Consider the following 19,748-nt stretch of genomic DNA (forward strand, 5'->3'; position numbering starts at 1 on the left):
TAGGTTTCGTCGTCCATCACACAGCAGCCATATTTTGTCAGCATCGTAGAGCTTCCGTGCCCGAGTTTTAGCCGTCGATTGTTGCCGCTCATCGCGGTTTGGGAAGTTCTGTACCTTGTATGTATGTAGTCCAGCTCTCTTCTTTGCATTCTGGACGTAGCTCTGCGACATGCCGATCTTTTTAGCCAAATCACGGCTTGAGACGTTGGGATTTGCTTTAATCATCCGCTTCACCTTTCCCTCCGTCTTTTTGTTCTCCGGTCCCGGTTTTCTTCCAGCTCCTTTACCGTGGTCCAACGTCAACCGCTCCTGGAACCGCTTCAACACTCTGGAGACGGTTGAATGGTGAATGTTCAACATTTTTCCCAACTGCCGGTGCGACAGGTCAGGAAATTCCAGGTGTTTGGAAAGAATTTGTTCTCTCAACTCGCGTTGGTTCACCTCCATTTTCGTTGAATCGAAAAACACGACTTCGAGTTTGACAGCATGTACACAATACACATCAATGAGTAAGTGTGCAAAATTTGGTTGATTTTTACCCAATGGTAAAAAAGTTATGCCCTGTTGAATGTGCGCAATAATTTCGTGTTCGCCCTTTAGGAAATACAATATAGTCAAGAAGTAACAAGCTGCAAAGGCCGTGTAGTCCAACTTAATTCATAATTCTTAAAAATATATCACGGAATCTCTCACGCAGCGTCTCGCGTGCCAAGTGAAAATCAAATAAGGAAAGCAACACGATTGAAAACCCTTTGTAGCCCATTGATAGCACCATACGAACTATAGTTTGTACGACGAAAAGGTATCCTCAGCATTGCGTTATTACGGAGTGCTCGTGGTTGAACGTTAACGTCGATTTGTTGTAGAATAGAAGGACAATCGATTCTGCCCTGTAGAATGTCTGGCACAAACAGGGCCCTTGTCGTGTCTCTTCGACTCCACAAAGGATCCAGGTGAATTAACTGGCACCGACTTTCGTAGCTTGGAAGGCGATGAGGATCCCTCCAAGGCAATCGTCGAAGGGCAAACCAGATGAATCGTCGTTGAATAGACTCTACTCTTTGTACACTGTAATTGGTAATTGGGATTCCATACAGTGTAGCAGTATTCTAACACCGACCGGACGAGGGAGCAGTAAAGCGACTTCAAACAGTAGATGTCCGTGAAACTTTTAGCTATCCTGAAAATGAAGCCGAGCGTTCTGGATGCCTTGCGTACGAGATATGCTGGCTGTATGTGAGTTGACAATCTAAGCTGACTCCAAGATCCTTAATGTGATTCACACGATGTACGTCAACGCCTTCTAGGATATAACTGAATGTAATTGGATGTTTCTTCCATGAGAACGTGATTACTGAACATTTTGTTGGATTTACAACCATGCGGTTCAGTTGGCACCAATTAGCAAAAGCGTTGGGTTGGAGTTGGAGAAGGTGGCAGTCAGCGATGGCTCGGATTCGGAGATAGATTTTCATGTCGTCTGCGAACGACAGTCGTGGACCGTCGGGGACAAGAAATATCAACGGGCCGAGGTGGCTACCTTGTGGAATACCCGAAGTGGCAGGGAACGAAGGAGATCGGCAGTCGTCGATTGCAACTTCCAACTGACGATCAGGATGCGAACCATCGTAGTTTGGTGATCGCTATAGGATGGTTCAACTTGTCGCAGGCGGCTGATAGGTCAGTGTAGATGACATCTGTTTGCATATGGTCTGTCATATTCTCCGTAATGTACGAGGTGAGACACAGAAGGTTGGAAGTTGTCGACCGCCATGCGATGAAACCATGCTGGTCTTCGCTCAAGTGCTGCTTGAAGTGAGAGACTAATGGTTCCATAACGACCAACTCGAACAGTTTAGATATGGCACACAACGATGTGATGCCGCGAATAGTTGTCGATGTTTCTTTTGCATCTCAGCTGATTTCCAGCATGAAGGGAACAACCCACAGAAGGCAGAGAGGAGCCACCAGACTATCGATGTGTTGCTTGAGAAAGACGGAAGTAACTCCGTCAGGTCCAGGCTTAAATGAAGACTTCAGTTGCGAAGCCGCCCTAGTTATCATAGCGAGGTCGATGTTGATAGCTGCCAAAGATTGACCAGACATTGGAACATAACTGGCTGCTAGAGAAACGTGCTCATCAGGTAGGTTCTCATTCGAGTTGGTTGAGAACAGACGGCAAATGTCCTGAGGGGATGAAGCTTCTTCGCCGTTCAGTACCATAGTCGATGGAAGGCCAGACTTCTTTCGTTGCTCATTCACATAATTCCAAAAAGTTTTCGGGTGAGATCGAAGCTTCCGTTGAACATCTCGTTGATAACGCCGATAACATTGGCGACTGGTTCGTTGATACGCATGATTGATCCTCGCATAATGGTCCTTGAGTTGTAGGGTGTGGTATTTGGTGTATTTTCTAAGCGCGGCTCTTTTGGAAGACTTTACATACGGAGTTCACTTGTTTGCCAAGGATGATGATTTCCTTGTTTAGCAACTTTTTTCGGAACGTGTCGCTTAATGACGTAAGCCAAAATATGCGAGAGCGTTTGGGCAGCTGCATTGACATCGGCAGGGACGAGTATCCTGTGCCAGTCCAAATTCGAAAGAAGTTCCCCGATACTGTCGTGGTCAGCATTGGGGGGGGGGGGGGGGGTGGAATGACCTCAGAAATTTGGTTGCCTTTAAGTGCAATAACTAAAGGAGGATGGTGTGGAACAGTCTTTATCAACGGAGAAACAGCCATAGACAAATGCGGAGCAGTATCCTGAGCGGTGACGAAGCAAAGGTCTATGAAGCTACGATTGTTCTCATTAACCACGTGGTTGATTTGCTTCAGAGTGGCGATACTGTAATAATCCAAAAGGCTTACAGCTCCAGAGTGAAATGTAGAACGATCGTGGTCCGGATACAGGAATCCACCGTAAAATGATCGCCAAGAAATTGCCGCTAGTTGGAAGTCGCCAATGATTATCATCTCGTCAGCAGCTGTAGCGATCTCCATTATAGCTCGAATCGACTGACTGTGGGATTCAATTAGCGTAGAGTCGCGAGTTCGATCCGGAGGAAAGTAAACTACACACAAAAACAAAGTGCGGTCAGTGAGCTTAATGGCAATCCAAACTTGTTCCACACACTTCCATGAATCGTTTTCGATGACTTTTGCCTTCAATCCAGAGCCGAACGCCTCCACCAGTGGATAACTAAAGGAGCATGCAGCTATTGTGCGGATTCCGATCGCATCGAAAAACCTCGCTTTAGTTGAATTGTTAGTTTATGGACTTTGAACATTCTTCTAATTAGAGGTTTTCGAGATTTTCTGCGACGCTTTTCTCGATGCCAAATGTGTTGTTCCTAATTTATAGAACTCATTTAAAATCAAATCTCAATAAATGGTTAACATTTGAAACGGTATCGTGTTTTGGGCATTTCAATTATATATAGTTATATATTTTTCCGACTATACGACCTCAACAATCAATAACAGGCTAGAGGAGCTAGTCGGGTGAGGTTATATTTGATACAGCTACTGTAGTGGTCATATCAACTAATTTCTATTAAAGTGGGTAAAATTTACCTTGTTATCAAATGTCAACACCTGAGTAACCGTTACCCAGTTTCTGTCGCAGGTACGTTTACCCAGATTTGGGTAAATGCATGTTTACCCATCAGTTTTGACCGATCTGGGTGGATGCCAAATTGCGTTATGTTAAACGGAAAATGCTGAGGGAAATATCAAGGAATTTCTGCAATAATTACTATGGAATGCGCTGTTTCCCAGAAAATTTTGCTAAAGGCTGACTAAAAGTAAATTTGTACGCACAAAAAGACCTATAATTCGTGTTTCATTAAGTTTAATAAGTCCAATAATGGTTGCTTTACAGTACTTTTATTAAAACTTCACAGTTACCGCATTAGATGGTTACATTTCTCCAGTTCGAACGAAATCTCGAACCTTCCTCTTGATGGAGCCCATCAGCACCCGCACAGTGGAAACGGCCACGGAATCAGTGCATTTTCTCCATTTTGAACGCATTTGCTGGATGTTTTTGACTGCCCCGCCGCTTCGTCGAAGTCGCTGCTTTGAAATTGCCCAGTATTGTTCGATTGGTCGAAATTCCGGGAAATTCCGTGGATTCATTAGCTTGGGGACAAAATCGATCTTGTTGGCAGCATACCACTTCAGAACCACCTTGGAGTAGTGGCAGCTGGCCCAATAGGGTCAAAAGATGACGTTTCCCCTATGCTTGCGGATGAACGGCAATACACGCTTTTTCAGGCATTCTTCGATGTAAACTTGGGATGTCACAACTGCAAATCGCTTGCCAAATCATGGCCTTGCTCGCGAACTTGTCGGCAAACACGAACTTGAATTTTCCCGGCACATCCCCACCTCCAGTCGCGATGTAAAACTTTTGACCGGAAAGCTGCTTAAAATCGAGTTTGACGTATGTTTCGTCATCGATCAAAGTTCAGCCCTTGTGCCCTTTTTGGCCACGTACAACAGCCTTGCGCCCTTTTTGGCCACGGAATTCTACTTCATGTGCCGGTTCGGATGTTTACAGGCTTTGTACGACTTGTATCCTTCCCTGGCGATGATGTTCCGCATCGTTTGAAAGTTGGCGTTATACCTTCTGGTCAGATCTCGGATCGAAAGACCGGGGTTGACTTTAACGCACCTCAACACCTTGCTGCGCAGCTGACGATCCCTGGGTCCTGTTTTTCCGTAGGTCCGCTGATTCCTTTCCACACTCAGGATTTCCTTGTAGGTTTTGAGCACTCGACAAACTGTTGTTTTCGGCATCTTCAGCACTTTAACCACCATGGAACCGGACCACTCCGGATTTTCCAGGTATTTGTGCACAATATTTTTTCTTCTTTCGAGTTTCATTTGACGTTATTTCCGAACGCGATCGACTACTTTGATCAAACTTGCACCAGTTGTTCTCTATAGAAGTGTAAACAAACCACTGTCACAGATTTTCGATTGCCCGCCCAACACTAGAGGCGTGCTAGCGGCGCACGAGGGGCGTACCAATTTACTTTTAGTCAGCTTCCGTAGAATTTTGAAACATGATTTTTGGAAAAATCAGCGGAAATTGTTTCCAAGGATGGCATTTTCACAAACCGCTCCGAAGACAGAAATCCTGTGGCACCCTATTTTTTTTTCGTCTTTAAAATTATGTTTTAAAATGTTCATAGTTTTACAAAATGTCAAGCTTTAATAGTTTGTGTTGTTCTGGCCATCTTTTTGCTGCTGACATATTGTGACTCGTAAAGTCCGTAAGTGCCCGTTCTGAGTTTTGGAAATTTTAAAAGTAAAGGGTGGAACGGTTAAAAATTGGTCGACTCAAATTTGGCGATTTTTTTTAATCGTGCATTTAAAAAAAAACTTGAACACCCCTCATTTTGTAGGTCTGTGCGTACGGAATGTTGCCTCCAGCGTTGCCAGATATACCGATTTATCGGTATTTATACCGATTTCCAAACTAGATACCGATATACAGATAAGGTTCCTCAGAGTACCGATTTTTGCGATTTTATATCGATTTATACCGATTTTTTTAATAATTAAAATTAGTATTGCCTGCCCGCACACGAATTTTGGAGAATTTTTATTTTTAGAGACTTGTATCTTTTTGAATACCTCATATTTTTGAGCCTTCAAAATTCTAAACAATCATCTCTACAGATGCTTTATGTTTGATACTCTTTCGACTAATGTTTGCATTTCCTCACCGTTTTTGGCTACCCATCGAGAAATAGTCGATGGCTCTTTCCTGTCATTCCTAGGGAATCGAGAAATATTTTTCAAACATTATTTAACTTCCGGAAGCTTTTATTCGTGTTTAAACTTCCTTAAGTTTCATCCAACATTCCTTCGAATTTTCTACCACCTTACCTTGGAAGCTTCTTCAGCCTTCACTCGAATGATTCTTTCATCTCCCACCAGTTTTTTAAACTTTCACGGAACTTCAATGATGCTATCAGATTTTTATTGCGGATCCACACTAGCTGCAGGCACATTTAAAAAGTTCTGAAACTTCAGAAAAGTCCCGAATTTTGTGTAAGTTTCGATAAATTATAGACAGTTTCATTAACTTCTGTTAAACTTCGAAAACCCGGAAATTTCAGAAAAGTCCAGCGAACTCCAGTGAACTTAATGAAACATCATAAATATTTTAGAAACTTCACAAGTCCAAAGAACTTCAGGGAAATTTAATGGTTTTCAGGAACTTTAGTGAAGCTCAGAGAACACCAGGACATATAAATTAATTTCAATTAAATTGCCGAAATTATGAAGGAGTTCCGAGAAACTCAGGCAATTTCCTGAGGAGCTCATGCAAATTTAGGAAACGTAAGGAAAATTACGTGAACATCAGAACATTATGAGCACATTTTATGCTTTTTAATGGCAGTGTCGATAACTTTTAAATAAACAACATCGGGAAGATCAGAGAACTTCAATGCTGATGTTACAATAAATTCAAGAAAATTGTAAGAGCACTTAAGAGATTTCGTAATGTTCAAGAAAGTCCAGAGACCTTCAAAGAGGATTAGAGATATTCCGGTAGTCTCATTATAATCAGGGGAATTCCGTGCGCTTCGAAGATGACCAGAGAACTCCAAAACAGTCCCTTACTTTTTAGGAATTTCGAGGAATTATGCAATATTCCTAAGTGCATTTCAGGAATGTTCCGAAAACTTCGGGGAAATTGCGGAGTCTTCGTTCTGGCTTCCGACTTTCTTCAGATGTTTCTTCCAATCTACCTTAGGATGTTTCTGCCAGCGTCTCCAGGAAGTTGCATTCGTCTTCTCTAGGAAGTTAAATTAAGTCTCCCAGAATTTTCTTTCGTCTTCTTTTGTAATTTTGACCATAAGCTTTTCTAGAACTTCATCCAGGAGAGTTTCTTTCATCATAGTTCAAAATCTTCCCGACATTCCGGCCATCGGTTGTGGCCTTTTTCAAGGGAAAATATTTTTTGTCGTTATTGTCAAAAGTTTAGTCGTTGTTGTGGCTGATTTTTCCATATTTTGGTTTCATTTAATGATATTTAATTGGAAAAACTACTTTCTCACAATTTTGATCACCACTTGAGGACAACGATAGCTTTAAAAATTAAATTATAAAAAATAAAGAGTGTTTTAAAAATTAGAAAGGCGTTAAACAAAGCTATTCCCCTCAAGTCCCAGTCATCACCATTGTTAAAGTTTTCGCTTCCAAAAACGGCAAAAATATAAAATTAATAAAATAGTTAATACAGATAAGTACCGATTTTTTAATACCTTTGATACCGATAAGCTAATCTGGCAACGCTGGTTGCCTCTATTCTGTTTTTGCCATTTTCCTTTCAGTTGGCAAAATGGCGTCGAAACAAGGGGTACAGCGTATCAAAGTTTTGCTCGCGGTTAAGCGAAATCCAAATTATTCCCACGCAGATTGATTGTTGAAAAATATTGGGCAATCGTTAAAACTCAGAAAACTCAGAAAACAGTTGAAAATGAGAAACATTTCAAAGCAAATTGACGTTCAGCATCAAAAAAGGTACAAAATCTGATGGAAGGTGTGAAACATAAACAGTTAGCATTTGGAAAATCGGAAGCCTAATCAAATGATGTTCCTGTATTTGGTAGTAATTAAACGTCATTGCCACGGAGAATACTCCGTTTATTTCATTAATTTCTATTAAGCGAACAAAATGGAGACGCATCCACGTTGAGCCTTCACCAGTCTCGAACTATAATCAAAATTGTTGAAATCTTTTCCAAATTTCTCTGTATTGCTACCGATGATTAAATTTCTCATGAAATCTTCCATGCAATGTAAAATGACGGGAATACCGCAGGCAATTATTTGGTCTGCGTTCTTCTACATGATATTAGGTAGGTAGGGTTAATGTCGCTATTGTCGGCCTAAAATTGGGCCCATAAATAAATTTCGAAAGAAAGCATTTATCTAAGCAAATATCTATTTGGATTGTCCAGATGACGCATCATTCTCAATTTGAGCAGGAGATTTGTATCGCTGAGTCCAATATTTAGATCCATAAGTCAACATTAGAGCCACGTCTCCAGATGAGTTCAGAATATATTGTGCTTCATTCCCACCAAAACCGTGCAATATAAAGCGTCAAGCAGTCAGTGTTAACCTGGTTGGAGAACGATGGGGACGTAAATTTGATAAAATATGAATTTCACTCCCCTCTTTTCGGTAGGCATGATTTCCTATGTGAAAGCTATTAACCCAACCAACGGGGAAAAGAAAGAAACTCATACTCCCGTTCAACGCCTGGTACGGTACCCATAGCTACCGGCACCGGTGGGTGATCCATCTCCGGTAGAGGATTCGCGTTTACGTACGGAGCGAAAATTGATGGTGGGTGGAGGAGCGATTCACATTGTTTCCGTGCAAACTGTAATATGTTACCGGGGATCACAGCGTTTAACCCTCCATTTAACAATCAATTGGCGTTTGCTTCACAGCCTCGTAAAAATCACACTCAGATTCGGTTGCTATCGTTTGCGGTATTTTAATCAAAACCCGAGTTGACTGTCATTGAAGCTGGAGAAATCAATTTCGTGGTATTTTTGCTCGGGTCATCATTTGATCTCTTCTTCTACAACTAAGTACTAAACTACCCGGAAGCAGCAGCACACGCAAGCATACTGGGCAGAAATCCTTCCGTAGATTTGGGATTATCTGCAATGAGCCGGATGTAATTCGATTCATGTTTCCCTTTATGGTTTTTCCGCATTTTGCGCTGCGAGCAAGATTGAAGGAAGGAAATTGAGTTTAGGAAACGTTTTTCTTCTATATGTTTGTACATTATCTACCGCACAATGGATGAAAGAGTTTCAATTTGCGGGAGCAAATGTGGCTTGCTGGGATTTTATTCTGCACCGCGAGTGAGATGAGGTGACTCGCTGTCACTAGTGAGGTGACAAAAGTCACCGCAAGTGAGGGGACTCCCCTTGCAATTCAAATGGAGAATCACCTCACCTCACTCGTGGCCAGAATAGACTTCATTATTGTAAGAATATCTCTTTTTTCTTAGTGCAGCCCCCAAACTTCATAATCTAATAGGGAAGTAATGTCATTTAAAAACAAATTTCACAACGAAAACAAACGGAAAGGGGTGATTTATAGCATGCATGTTTAGTACCCGCTTCTAGTTTAGTGATAACCATTGTATATTCGTTTGTCAGTGAAACAGTAGTTGATGTTTATTTGTAATCTTCAATCTTAATACAAATCTGTAAAAAGCAACAAGCAAAAACAACATTTTTTTCTCTTTCTTCTTCTCTTCTACCCACCCCCCACCCTGCATCCACACCGGACACACACACACCCCTCCAACCCAAAATCACGAAAATCCAAATAAACAAAAATCAAAATTCATCTCACCAATCACAAGATCCATCTGTCGCAGGAACGTTAGCCGACCTGAAGAAGCACCGTTCGCAGAACCGGTCCAGCGTCAGTCCGGACAACGGGTCCCTGCTGAGCGCCCAGAGTTTGGGCAGCCTGACGACCGGCGCCAACGGGCAACCCCTGGAGCTGTCACTGGTCTCTGGAACAGCGGCGACGGCGGCGGCGGATCATCTCCATTCGTATCCGCATGGCAACGGAAACGGAAGTCTCGTGGGAGGAGGTGGCGGCGGTGATAAATCGGGAATTTCCACGCTGAGCAGTGCAACTGGCAACGGGTCCCTGGTGATGGCTGCCGGAGGCGACGGAACGCCCAGTGGGACGCTGAACAAGTTCAGTGGCAATACCAGTGACGTCGTCAGTGATAGCACCCGCTCCCGGCGGTGCTGTGTGGTAATGTAAACAAACAATAGAGGCCGACATGCGAAATGAAAGGTAAGCCATTCTGCCAATTCATATCAAAATCAATGCGCAGGCCTATACATTGTGGATGCGGTCAAACGAGAGCAATACAGGAGGGAGTGGAAAGCGGAAGAGTGTTTAGAGGGAAGAGTTTAGATATAGTTTCGTGCCCCCCTCTTAGAGGGAGGGAGGGACACCAGCAGCTGAAAAGCAACTGAAAGTTGTGATATATACGATTTGTGTTTACACATATTCAATTTTTTTTTTTCGTAGGTTAGGTTCGAATCTTTTCGCGTTTCCTTGCTTCCTCCCTGTGGTCCCGTAGTTGCAAATTGTGGATGTATATATATTTGTATATTTGTTATTGTGTATTCTATTGTACATGAATTGATTTGCCTTCCTCTTTCGCCGTCTTCCCGGAAGGCCGATGGAAACGCGTGAATGATTTTCTGTTAGGAGAGTATTTTAATTTTGTTTCGAGAAACAAAACAACCCATCAAGAAAGTCCGTAGAAACAGAACGCAGTATTCAGAATAGTACTTAACACAGATCCGATATACTCTCGGTATTAGTCTTTATTTCATGGCCTTACTTACTTACTTACCTACTTATACATGTGCAGCTTGTCAAAACTGAAACAAAAATAGCATGCGAATAGCAATAACAACAAACTAAGATGTCAATCGTGGTCAAAGTTTAGCTCCAATTTTGTCGTAATAGATTATGATCCCTTTTGGGAAATCCTTGCCTGCTTCAAGAGGTTATGTTTCCGAATGTTAAAGGCTGATAAAAGTGGTCGTCTTCACTTCTGTAGCGTTCGATGATCAGCTTGTCCAATTATCCCACCTTCCATCACAACTTCCTGACGGTCAGCTCCAACGCTGCATATTTCCGAACAACTTGTATGATCCAAAGATTTAACTTCTCTGCTGCAGGCCTATAGCCAAGCTTCCTGAATTCAAGAATAGCTATTTAATTCCACTGCCGGAACTTCCATGCCCCGGACAAAAGAGCTTTACTCGAAACGCGCAAAAACACTGAAAAAAAGAAACGTCAAGCATAATCAGGCAGCAAGCATCATAGAACAGTAGGCTAGGCGATTGTGTAAATATTATGTTTTGATGTAAAATTCACATTAAATACAACCTACTCAATTACCGCACTTACACTTGAAAACAAAACAAATGCAATGAAAAGTAAAACATCACACGTGGTTCAATTAATCAAACCTTGCAGAAGAAGAAGAAAAAACTATATTTACATAACTGCTCCATCAACAGGCGATGAAAACGATTAGCAAAGCTATATAGAAAACGGTAGAGATTCCGAGCTAACAGTTTCCAAAACGGCACACGTACCGTGATTATCACAAGTAATTAAAGTTTTTTTTTACTGTGCACTCTTCTCTAGGTTAGTAAGAGAAGTCATGAAAAGAATAGAGAAAAAAAAACACAACAAATCGTTTTCCTACAATGAACCAATGATTTAGTCCATCTACACAACAGTTGTTATGCTTATTGGAAAAATTGAGCTGTTTTTGATTTGAACCCACAGCAACAGCAAAAGATTATTATTATGGTTATTATTATAGTTATTGTATTACCCACGAGTCGACGAGTCCTTTTCTTTTTATTTTTTTAAATTTTCGTTGCAATTTCTCACGACAATTTTTAGTCAAACACAAAATAGAACACACAAACACACCCACAGATACCCAACAGTAAAACAAGCGATCAGATCAAAGCAGAATCGTTATCAGAGGAAATGTCCGAAAGATGAGAGAATATATTTCATTCGATTTATTGAAAAATTTAGAATTTCAGCCTGCAATTTAGTTGTGCTAAGACAGTCCGAACCTCCCGGGAACCTTTCGAATGTCCGCTATATGAGCGCTCATACTAGGCCAAAAAACGTTGTCCCTGGGCAAAGTTCAACGATGACTCGATATCATTATGACTAACATGCACTTTCAAGGTGTCGATTCAATGAAGTTAACCAAATTCCCTGATATTCCCGGATTTTCCAGTAGATTAGTATAGTTTTTGGCAACACTCGTCAGCTAATGCTTTATTTAGATATGCACATGAACCTCTAACAAAAGACAAAAATTACGTGCTGCCAAAAACGAAAAGGCAGCGCATTGTTTTCTAAATTCACAAATGATAAACGTATTAAGCACCAGGTAATAATTTCAAGCAGTAACCGGGATGTTACTATGATTGACAGCGATGTGTGAAGAAAACTGCAACCATCTCAATCTACAACAAAGGCTTGCTTATGTCGTTTTCGTTTTTTGCGGTTCTGTACTGCCGTATACCGAAATAATTTAGGGTGTAGATATAGGATGCACCTTTGTTTACAAACAAATGATGTTGAGTGGTCAAAGACTCGCGCTTATTCCTGCTTACACTACACTGGTGCTACACCGCAAAAACTAAAATGACATTAAGCGCATTACGTTTTCAGCAAGTTCCATCCTTGGCATAGAAATTATTTCACCTTTTCTAACTGTTTCCGCATCCCACGCTAAGGACCAGAGATGCCAGATTTACAGGTATTTTTTTTTTTGTTACAGACATTTACACACTTTTTAGTTTTTTTTTTTCACAGATGTTTACAGACTTTTGTAATCAAGGGCACATTTTAAAATTGATTTGGTTACACTATTTACATCTTTAATCAAATTACACGGGTGATGCATTTTGCAACAAGCATTAGTAATTCGCTCGTTTTCGATCGAGACGATGTTATATAAGAGACGCGCGGAGATAATAAAACTAAATCTGGTTGCACGGCCAACTAATTTATTTGTCTGCAAGGTTTGTCAACCCGCAATTTTGTGTTTACTTCAAGTGAGTTTAAATTTGAGCGACTGTCGTCTGCTTCAGCATCACGGTCAAATGAATACTTTTTTAACCGTATCGGTAGTATCGCTATTTGAAGACTCAATTTTTGACAACTCTGAGTGAAACCAAATATACCACATTGGAGAGTTTATTCTACAGAGCATTGCACAAATTGTAGATTCCTATCATGTATGAGTGAAATCTCTCTTTTGAAGTCTTACACAAATTTTACTATCTTGAAAAATTACACCGATCTTTGTAACAGAGCCTATGTAGATGTATTTCGTTGTGCTCGAGCAAATATTTCGTGAGAACATAACGATAATATAGCTGGTGAATAACAATAATATTCCCTGTCCAATTTCACTTTTCGTACGCAAACTTAATTATAATTATTTAAATATCAACAGTTAATCAGCGTCTGGCTGAAAATCTCCTTAATAAAGACAGCCAACCTCAACAATTAAATTCAAACCCAATGTCAATACTTTCCACGCTTTTCTTCGTGAAGCGCTCGTGTTTATTTACATTTATTTATTTATTTGAAAGGAAAAGCCCACACTAATGGGCGCATAACCTCATCATTTCTGTATCAACAGATAACATAGAATCCTACAGATACATTAGCATGAACAAAACCCTAAATGTATAAAAAGACTTATTAATGATAACACAATTAACTTAATTTAAGTACAGAAAACAGAAACCGTCAGGAAGTTAAAAGTACATTATAAAAAAGATTCTTAAGCCTAACACGGGAGATATTAAAATCAAAGCAATTATAACATTTGCACATGCTAGTTAACGGCTCATTAGCGCCGTAGTTTGTGCGAGAAGCCGGGATGTTGAAAAAATAATAAGAACGTAAATTTACGCGTCGGATATAGACATTCCACTGCTGCAGAAGTGAACCGCAATTAATGTCCGACCGTAGGAGATCAGCCATAAAGGTAGTATTAGAGACGCCTCGGCGAACACTAAGTTATTGTATGGACATCAAATTACAGCGGCGAAATTGGCGCAAATAAAAATGCAACCAAGTTGAGAAGACGCCTTAGCGGAAACATAAGCGACATGGTCCTTGAAGGTGAGTTGTGAATCAAGTAGAACGCCTAAGTTTTTAGTGGTAGATTCACGGCTTAATATTTGCTTCTGCAGGGTGTAAGCATAACAGATAGATGATTTTTCCTGGAAAACGTTATAATGGCACATTTAAAAGCATTTAATACCATCCTGTTCTTGTCACACCAAACAGTAAAAACGTCCAGCTGCTGCTGAAGAAACAATGCATCACTTCTATCTTTGATGACAAAGTATAGTTTGAAATCGTCAGCATAAGACAGCTTCAGGCAACGGATCGAAAACTGAACGTCATTCAGCTTCAATAAAAATATGAACGGTCCCAGATGACTGCCTTGAGGTACACCAGAAGAAACAGCGAACGGTTGAGAAAAACGATCTCCAATCTTCACTGACATATGTCGACCGGTGAGGTATGAAGCCAATCAAGAAGGGAACCATGAAAACCAAGTCGCTCTAGTTTGGCCACTGCAATCTCGTGATTGATTTTATCAAAAGCAGCAGAAAGATTGGTGTAGGTAGCATCCACTTAATGACCTCTTTCCATCTCGCGTATGATTGTATTGAACGCAAGGGGTAGGTCACTCCGCACACCAATCTTGAGTAATATTTTTTGTCAGTGTGCTGCTATTTTGCTGCAGGTGTACCAATTGTCCCGGTCATAGAGCAAGCTGCGATTGTTTCTAAAATACCCATGCCGGCAACCCGGTATTTCTGACACCTTGAATGTTTTGGTTTGAAATCGCGAGGATAAATCGGATTGAGAATGACGCGGGAAGTGGCGGGTATGCGGAATGTTGGTGTTTTGTGTTTTAGGGTTTTATAATGCTCTCAAAGGCAAACCAGAAACCTAGCATTTCGTGATGGGAAAAAGCAACGGTCTATGAGCGGCCGAAAAGAGTTGGAACCGGTGCGGAACATTGTTGGAGACTGACTATAGAGGATGATGAATATGACTTTAGTTTGTTTTGAGTTGCAGCATTATTTGAATTAAGGGTGCTAATGGGGTCTGATTAACTGCCTCTTTCTATTGCGGCCACTCTAGAACCACCATTCCGTATTTAGATCTATGAGTGAACCGAGAAATGAACTGTTGTTTTGAGTTCCTCTGATATATTTTTTATTAGAGGATGTACCTGAATATACAGTCAAACAGCACGTAATGTTGTGAACAACTTCAATGAAAGTTGTCCAGCAGTGCTCCCATTTAATTTACCACAATCCAATACCTACGAGATTGTACCGATGGATGTGCCCAAGCTGTGCCGAATCTAATTTCGGCACAATGTGCTGAGTGACTTACCCCTTGATTGAACGAGATTTGTAGCGGTCGACCTCTTCGGCATAAATCCGTGTTGTTCAGTCGCGATGTAACTAGAGCATGTGTGTTTTAAATAATCTAGCACCAATAGTTCAAAAAGTGTTGAGACTGCACATAAAGCAGCGATACCACGGTAGTTGGACACCGACTGCTTATTGCCTTTTTTGAAGACAGGGAAAACAAAGAACACTTCCAGTAGTCGAGAAAGATCCCAGAATCCAAAGAGAGGTTGAAGATGGATGCTAAAGGTGCGGCCAGCACTCCAATACAGTTCTTAATAACCGCGGAAGGGATTCCGTCAGGGCCAGTGCTGAAAGAATTTTTCAAACAAAGGCCTGCTCAACAAACATCATTAGTCGAGAAAGGCGGATGCGACCCAGCAGCAGAAAGTACGGAAAACATCACTTACGGCGGCTACGATGTGCTAGTTAGGTAAATTTTCTTTGACGAAAACACTGCTGAATTGTGACATGAACAGGTCAGCGATTCCCTCCGTATCTGAATCTTCTCGATCCGTATTCTACATGGTAGAAGCAACAATCAATTCGAAACTAACGATTTTAAATTGGCTCACTACTTGACTAGCCTATTGGTCCCAAGCAAACCATTAAGTCGAAATTCTAGTACTACACTATGTTTGTTTTGATTCGCTATGCATGTTTGCCGGATAAAATGAGGGGTTCGTGGATTTTCCTATGTTTCGAGGGGTGCATCGATTAGCTTGGGACCGAAGATAGTACCAGAGCTGAGCCAAAAAGTTGAGCTCGTTTCTTCGGGACCTTCTGGTCTTAGAGTTACCTCTATGGTAGAAGGTAAGCCCGATTCCTTCCGTTGATCGTTCACATGATTCCAGAAGCTTTTGGGATTTGCTTTGAGTTTAGTTTGTAGATGGCGCTGATGGGCTTGATAAAGCTGTTTGTTGAGCCGCTTATACTGTTTGTTAACGAGGTTGTACTTCCGCTTTGATGCATCCGTTCGAAGTTTACAAAATTTCTTCAAGGCAGCTCGTTTGGATGACTTCATTCGCTTGAGTCGGTGGTAGGTCCAAGGAGGGTTACTAGATATGGGTGGAGTTGTCAAGGGTACAAACTGTTCGATCGCAATATTCGAGAAAATAGAAGAGGCAGCATTCGCGTCACGATCTCGGAGTTCATCGTGCCAGTTGATGTTTTCGAAAAAGATTGCCATTCCCTCGAAGTCAGATCTACGGTAGTCATTCGATACGCTGTCCACGGTAACCCGAAAAGTGCAAGCCTGATATAAGTGTAATGATAACTGCAGAGGTGAATGGTGTCTACAACGTTTAACTAGTGGTTCGGGTGCCTCTTGAACCGATCAATTAGAGGCGAGTTCACGGCTAAGGAAACATAGATCAAGCAGTCTATGATTTTCATTGGAAATCCCGGAATGCAGAAGCTACATTGCTCGATTGGAACCGCGTTTGACGGTTCGATTGGAACTTTTGGCTTCAGTCTTCGCGTGTCTCTTATTTAACATCGTCTCTGAAATCCACTACACGAACGAGCTGTCACTGTAATACACGCTTTTCTGGACCTACTCATTTTTTAGCTCTATCTTGCTCAAACGTAGTCTGCTCTGCTTACGCTCGCTTGGTCTGTAGTACTCCTAGTCCAAACTGTTTAACAAAATTTCGGGTGCTTAGCTATGTCACAGACAAACAGACATAACACTCACAATCACATTCTTCGCAAACAAGGTTTCAGTTCAGAATGTGCTCGCATTTGTCATGGTGGCGCCACCGAAGCGTTAAGCAAATCAGGACATTTCGAAGTTATCAGTGGTGCCAGTTCTTTTTCAGGTCAATTTAGTAGATGTCAGCTCTTGAAATAAGGAGGCAACCCTACAAATTACCTTTCATTGTTTCTTGGGAAAGCATCCCACATACTAATCTGAATACAGAAAAAAAGTTATTGAAAGTCATGATGATGGTCCCACCGTTTACCCCTACTAAGATTTGAGCTGGAAGATTTATCTATAAGATAATTAAGTATAACATTTAACCAAATTAGCAAACAAAAACGAACTGGTTACAGTTACACACTTAATCTAGCTTGGTAAAATACAGATATAAATTCCCTCAACACTTTTCAGTTGCCTCACAGCGATATAAATGTGAAAAAGCTTCAGCGCACACTGCTTTGTTTACTCTTTTGTCCACCTCAAATATTCACAAGCATTCCCAGCGATCAAGAGCTCGTGAATAATCAACAAAGCATTATAATGCTAGTTAGCAACCCCGAAATCTGATGCTATCGTAATTTTCAGCAACGTCAGGAATGCATTGAATATTAGATTCGAATAGCTGCACATTGGTTGTTCCGCTTATAGTGTAATATTACGCTGTACGATGTACACAGAATTTGACAACAAATCATTTTAATGATTTGAATTTTACAATCAATGAGTTCAATACATCAGCATGAACAACATTGATTGATACATGTTATATTTGTTTGCTGTGTACATATTAAAGTGATGGGTGGTGGTAGAAAGGCAATGCATTATCACGATTAAAAGCTTGTTTTCAGCAAAATAAAAATCACGCAAAACAAACAAAACAAATCTCTCAAAATAGACTGAGCTTCTGTCCTACGGATCATTTCTGCTAAATTCAACCAATACTGAACGCTTCGTAGAACCGGCATCACTGACTCGCATTTCCGGAGAACTTCGAGATTAGAGCGTAATTGCTTTTGTAAAGAAACACGTCATTTGTCGATTTCTCGCGAATTAAAGTTCAATCTCAAAAACTAATAGGACAACCAGGTAGAGAAATGGTTCCTCTATCATTTGGTATAGCTTGTTTGCAAGATTGTTCTTTTATTCGCGAGAAATCTGCGATTGACGTGTTTGCTTACGCCCAAATCTCAAAGTTCTCCGGATTTGTTTTGTTTTTATTCAACACAGCCGTTGACAGAACGAGGGAAAAGAAACTAGTGAAAAAATTGCATGGAAGAGGGATGCTTCGGTTGCAAATCAATAGAGATTGCTAAAGTATGATTGTGTCAGTGATTTGTTTTCATCGGGAAAATTTTCCACCATGATGTTTTTTTTTCCCCGATTAAAACATTTTGCGTATACGTATACGTGACGTAGTGTGCGTACGATAAACGTCAGCAATCTCTATGCTTCGGAATGTGCAAGATAGAGGGTGCTAGTGTGCTTGACGATATTTTTGGAAGAATTTTCTTCTAAGAGTTATGTCTGTTTGTCTGTGGTTATGTTATTCCATATGGAGTTTTATACAATTTGGGCGTCCAAAACTTCTTCTTACCTTTTTATTGGAATTTAACCTGATTATTTAGTGCATAAACTTCAATGTAATTTTAAAAGATAGATAAAACAACATTTCTCAGTTAATCTCTGGAATTTTCATATTCATTTCAGTAATATTAAGATCAGTATAATTCCAGAAATAGGCTGTGGATACGGTTTGTCTATTTCCAGTGTGCCCTCAGTGGTGTTGTTAGTTTGCGAGATATCCACGGAGGAATTAAAAATGTTTACCCGTACTGTGAAAAACGTTCAAACTGCGGCCAATAAAATAGCACGATTTTCATACAAACTAGTCAACTTTGACATGTTGAAACTTTGTTCTGTTATAACCAATTGAGCTGACATTTTGGCACAGAACTATAAATATATTATTTATTCAAACGAGATGATTATGAAATACATAAAGTTTAAAATGTGTAGTGGAGGTGAAACTAATTGTAAATTTCACCAAAATATTATAGAATTGAGCTAAAAAAATGCCTCTCGCGTACTCGGAGGCAGGATTCCAGTCAATCGAAAAGGGGATGTATGACAGTCTCAGGAGGGACTCCGAACTAGCCTAGGGGTGTTTCCAGACAATTCTCAGGAAAGATTCGATACACTCCCAGTACGGCTTCCGGACAATATCAGAGGGCACTTCGGGCAATTCCAAGAGGGATTGTCACAAGGACGATTTCAAGTAAAATTGAGGGGCATTCATGACAGTCCAGAGAGGATCCAACACATTCGCAGAAAGGATTCCTTACAATCTCAGGGAGAACTACAGTCGTTCCAAATGGAGGATTCTGGACAGTCCTAACTAGCATGAAAAACGACGATCGCTCATTGACTCGATCATGTAAGTGTCGGAATATAATCAACTATGAAGTTGGCCAAAACTAATCTATTGTGACCTAGTATGAACAGCTACATAAAATACCGCATTCGTCAACGTTCCATTTGAGCTAAATCACAACAGCACCAGACGACAAAAATTCAACCCGTCTCTGATCACAATTTTCAACTGTCAAGAGTACCTTCTAACCCCCTCAATTATAAATAATTATTATTAATGTCAAGTTTTCTCATGCTTGAGACTAATTCAACAGAACGAGAAGCCTCTTTTTCCGATTTTGAGAGGTTGAGTATTAATTTTCACCAGCTAAAAGAATCTTCTCATAATATTAGGTCAAATTCCTAATTCTTAGGTCTTGAAATAAGCAATGGGCGATCTTGGATCGAAACACAAAAGATCGATTGTTTTGGTTCGGTTAATCGATTTTTTGAATCGATCTCAAACACGACAAAAATCGACTGGATCGATCTTTTTCATTCGATTTTGTTTCGATCCAACAAAAAAAAAATTACAGTGCATTTGCATTTGCAATTTAATATTGAC

At 40.6% G+C, this 19,748-nt stretch overlaps 1 protein-coding gene across 1 annotated transcript in view; it reads left to right on the forward strand.

Moving 5' to 3' along the window:
* The window catches only part of LOC135707571 (protein phosphatase 1 regulatory subunit 16A-like), a 354,713-nt gene extending 344,868 nt beyond the window's left edge, over positions 1–9,845 (forward strand). Inside the window, exon 13 of the mRNA XM_065229442.1 lies at positions 9,411–9,845. Within this exon, the coding sequence (XP_065085514.1) occupies positions 9,411–9,826 (416 nt within the window). The 3' untranslated portion in view covers positions 9,827–9,845. The remainder of the gene's footprint in view (positions 1–9,410) is intronic.
* Positions 9,846–19,748: the final 9,903 nt, after the last annotated feature.

The sequence above is a fragment of the Ochlerotatus camptorhynchus genome, unplaced genomic scaffold (genome assembly GCF_037179485.1).
Source record: "Ochlerotatus camptorhynchus isolate MF236.1 unplaced genomic scaffold, CSIRO-AGI_Acam_v1.1 ptg000314l, whole genome shotgun sequence".
In the NCBI taxonomy this organism is placed as follows: domain Eukaryota; kingdom Metazoa; phylum Arthropoda; class Insecta; order Diptera; family Culicidae; genus Ochlerotatus; species Ochlerotatus camptorhynchus.